Raw genomic sequence first — 4,437 nt, forward strand, 5'->3', positions numbered from 1 at the left:
GGACCGCGCCACCTGCCTGGCCACGGCCAGCGGGCTGCGGGGCACGGTGGAGGACGCCAAGTGCATCCAGGCCAACGCCTTCATCCAGGTGCGGGCTCTGCCCCGCAGCCCGGGGCAGCGGGGATTGGGGGGACCCAGCGCCCGGTTGTGCCTGGTTATTCTGCCTGCGTCTCACACCGAGTGCAGTGGGACAGTCGCCTCCTCTGGCCCCCTGCGTGTGCTGTGCTCGATGGGATCCCCCCTCGTGGCAAACTGGGCAGCCTGGAGCTGCTCACAGGCGTCTTTTAGGCCTTTTAGCACCTTCCAGCGCTTGGAAGGGGCTGCAGGAAAGGTGGGGAGGGGCTTTTCATCAGAGAGGGCAGCGATAGGACACGGGGTAATGGTTTTAAATTGAGAGAGGGGAGATTTAGGTTAGATATTAGGAAGAAATTCTTCACTATGAGGGTGGTGAGGAACTGGAATGGGTTGCCCAGGGAGGTTGTTGATGCCCCATCCCTGGAGGTTTTTAAGGCCAGGTTGGATGAGGTTTTGCACAACCTGATCTAGTGGTTCCCTGCCCATGGCAGGGGGGTTGGGACTAGGTTATCTTTTAAGGCCTCTTCCAGCCTTAATGGTTACGTGATTCTGTAGTTCAGAGCAAGTGTCAGTGTGGTGAACTCACTGTTCTGTTCTGTTCCTGCGTGGTATTTATTATTTGAGAGGTTTTTCATGCTCCATAAATATTGTTGCTGGAGAAGGGTGGCACTTACATTGCATAGCTCCCTGGATGTTTCCAGTTCCAGAAGTAGGCAGCTTTGGGTTTTAACATTTGTAACTTGTTTTTTAAACCACGTAAGATGAGTGTTTAGGTTTTCATGCTCATGCTACTTTTGCAACTGTGACCTGATTTCATTTTGCTGGTTTTGAAACAAAACCCATTTTTCTTTAACTGACACTGTGTTACATGTAGAAATCACGTTGTACTTCAGTGATCTCTGAAAGTGAAGGGACTAAATTTAAGGAAGTGTAAAGTGTAAAATGATGGCAGAAACTCCCTCTCCTCATCACTTTCCTTTTGCTTACAGGCAGAAATTTTTCAGGAATTTGCTGTTCAGGAGGAATCAGTGACATTCCGGATCAATTTGTCTGTTCTCCTCGACTGCTTGACCATTTTTGGTGCCAGCTCTTTGCCAGGTAAGGTGCGTGTTTACCCTGTCAGTGTGTGTGCATACGTGTCATGGCCCAGTGAAACCTCTGCACTGCCACAGGGAGGTCTCCAGTCCTGGCAGAACTTCTGGCTTCCTCCCATGGAGTTCTTCTGAGCATGGTGGCTGTTGCTGTTGAGCAGGGTCCCTCCTGTGCAGTTAAGCTCATGTAGGTGTGTGCTGTGGGGATGGTGGACATAGACGAGCAAGGAGCTGGTGGATGTGAGCCTGGCCAGTGTGTCAGGAACCACTGCAGCAGGAGAGGCTGGAAGAGACTCAGGCTGTTTGGAAGACGGAAAAAAGGTGTATGTGTCTGTGATGGTATTGGAACACTAACTAAGAAGTTTGAGTTTTCCTGTGAGGGTAATCACTGATCTACAGAATCTCACAATCACAGGGGTTGGAAGGGACCTGTGAAGATCCTCAAGTCCAGCCCCCCTGCCAGAGCAGGACCACTTAGGGCAGGTCACACAGAAACACCTCCAAATGGGTGGTGAAGGTCTCCAGAGAAAGAGACTCCACAACCTCTCTGGGCAGCCTGTCCCAGGGCTCTGTCACCCTCACAGTAAAGAAGTTTTTCCTCATGTTGAGGTGGAACTTCCTGTGCTGTAACTTCGTGCTGTTTCCCCTCTTGCTATCACGGGAAGCTTCAATTCAGGTTGCACAAGTAACAAGAGCTGTAAAGAAAGATGATGTGTGCCAGAGAGAGCCTCAGGACCATGGAGGAGTTTTCAGCTCCACTAAACTATTTGCAGCACTTCCAGCCTCATTGTCACAGCCAATGTTAGCTGCTTAGTACGTGATGAGTTGTATTTTAACTGATATCTACATGCAAATAATTTCCTTCTGCTTCATAACCATTAGCACTTCCTAGGAAGCTGCACTAAACATGCTTCACTTGTGTTTTGGAGGCTGGAACCAAACATGCTAAATCAAATTGATCTGTGCCTCTTATGCCAGTAAAATTTGCATTTTCTCAAGCGATCAGATGTGCTAATTAGCTCTTTGAAGAATTTGTATTTCTCTTTTCCAGGAACATCAACAGCCCTGAGGATGTGTTACCGTGGTTATGGCCATCCCTTGGTGCTGTTCTTGGAAGAAGGAGGAGTAGTGACAGTGTGCAAAATTAACACTCAAGAACCTGAGGAGCTGTTAGACTTTGATTTCTGCAGTACAAAGGTTGTTAATAAAATCATCCTGCAGTCAGAGGGGCTACGAGAAGCATTTGCCGAACTGGATATGACCAGTGAAGTTCTGCAGATTACTATGTCGCCAGACAAACCCTATTTCAGGTACTAGAAGCTGTGCTTTCAGCTCGTGCTTGGCTTCCTTTGGTAGGACTAGAAGTTTTCAGGTTGAAGATAGGAGAGCTATTTTAGAATATTGCCTTATTTCAAGAAGAATTCTAAAGAATATTGCAGATCACAGTATGTAACCTGATTAACCCAGTAATATATTGACAACCTGGTAAATGTGCCACTGATATGGACAGTTTAGCATTTTTAATTAAATAACTCAAAACAAACAACAGTGTTTTTTGAAACAGCCAATATGATATGCAAGATGACTGATTGTGACACGTTTTATAGGGCTGTGATCAGGTGTTTTGAGGTGGTGCCTTTTGTCTTCCAGGTTGTCCACTTTTGGAAATGCAGGAAGTGCACATCTGGACTACCCGAGGGACTCTGATTTGATGGAAGCATTCCACTGTAACCAGACCCAGACAAACAGGTCAGGAAGTTCGTGATCAGTGAGTGCCCTCTATGGCAGGTCATGCATTCTTGCTGAAAAGTTAACCTGGTTTTGCAGGTACTGTGACATTGACTAGTATAGTGGGAAAAAATACTCCCCATCTGGTGGAAGTCTGTGTCTGTGACCAAAAGCTGAGTGATTACAGTGTCTGTCCAGTGTTGTTGCCAGGAAAGGATCAAATTAGCACATTGTTGATTGTATTTAAGTGTTCTGTGTCTTTGATTGGAAGTGAAGTTTCAGCTCCTCTCTGCATGATCTTACTTTTTTTTCAGATTACTTTTTTTGTTCCCCTTGCAGGTACAAGATTTCTTTGCTCAAACCATCTACAAAGGCACTGGCTTTGTCTTGTAAAGTGTCAATTCGAACAGATGCTCAAGGATTTCTTTCACTGCAGTATATGATTAGGAATGAAGATGGACAGATCTGTTTTGTGGAATACTATTGTTGCCCTGATGAGGATATTACTGAAGCAGAACCATAGGTGCACAGTCTGTTGTCTGTATTATATTTATGAATATTTAAAATACTTTATTTTTTATAAAACTGAATGAAAGCTGTAAAGATTGATAGATGATATATTTTTGTTGTTTTTTAACTCTGGAATTAGAAATGCAAAGATTTCCTTTTTATTCCCTTACAAACTTTTCTTAGCCTTGAATCAAAAAAAATGAAGCTAGAAAGGCAAAAAAGGGAGTTCCTCTCCTCTAGGCACTGACTCCAGCACAGATGTACAAGTGCTGTTTGTGTCAGATGTTGCAGCTTTTTACAGCAGCAACCCTGCTGTAATTCTTGTTCTCCAAAAATTCTTGTTTGTGTTGTGGGGGTTTTTTTATTGGTGGTTTTTTTTTTTTAATTTGGCTTACTCTAAGCAGTTACAGAAGGGAAAATCTGAACACTAGCAGTATGTTAGCCAGTAAGCTCTCAGTGACTTAAAGCCAAATCTGTCTTGAAAGAGGTTGACATTTTCAAACTGATTTCCTAAAAGCTGGAGGTGGTTTCATTCTGGCAAATGCCAGCATGTTTTGCTGGTGAAGCCACTAGGCTTCTCCTCATCTTGATTAATTCTCAATATAACTCAATTCCTTGGAGTTTCATCTGATACCAGTTTACCCTTTTGTCTGTAGTACTGGTGTTGAATTGGTAAATAAAGATAGAAGCCAGGATTTACTTACTCATTACTCATAACTTCTCTGCCAACGTTACAGTTTTGTATCTAGTTATTTACTACACATATGCAAGAATGCTGCTGCTGAAATGTCTCTTTCTGGACATGTCCCTGCTCCTAGCCTGCTCCTAACACTGCTAAAAATCATAAAAGGAGAGAAAAGTTTCATATTTGAAATTATTTGTGAAGTTTGTTTACCTTCTCAGTAGCTTTCTTCAGCAACAGGAGGGACTCTCAATCTGAAGTAAAGTCTGTGTCCCTCGGAGGGGTCTCTTCCTGTCACTGCTAAGAATGGGTCTAACCTCCAGCTCCCTGGAAAGAGAGGGCAGTTTCTGG

The 4,437-nt window shown here is 44.3% G+C and overlaps 1 protein-coding gene across 1 annotated transcript; it reads left to right on the top strand.

Moving 5' to 3' along the window:
• Window position 1: 1 nt before the first annotated feature.
• On the top strand, window positions 2-3,495 carry RAD1 (RAD1 checkpoint DNA exonuclease; the record flags this gene model as incomplete). Its single annotated transcript, XM_010008762.1, has 5 exons — window positions 2-88; window positions 1,065-1,173; window positions 2,218-2,476; window positions 2,817-2,915; window positions 3,234-3,495. Coding segments are annotated over 5 exons (738 nt in total), but the record flags the coding sequence as incomplete, so codon positions are not given.
• Between the last annotated feature and the right edge of the window lie 942 nt (window positions 3,496-4,437).

Source organism: Chaetura pelagica, unplaced genomic scaffold (genome assembly GCF_000747805.2).
Source record: "Chaetura pelagica isolate M959 unplaced genomic scaffold, ChaPel_1.0 scaffold31, whole genome shotgun sequence".
NCBI lineage: Eukaryota > Metazoa > Chordata > Aves > Apodiformes > Apodidae > Chaetura > Chaetura pelagica.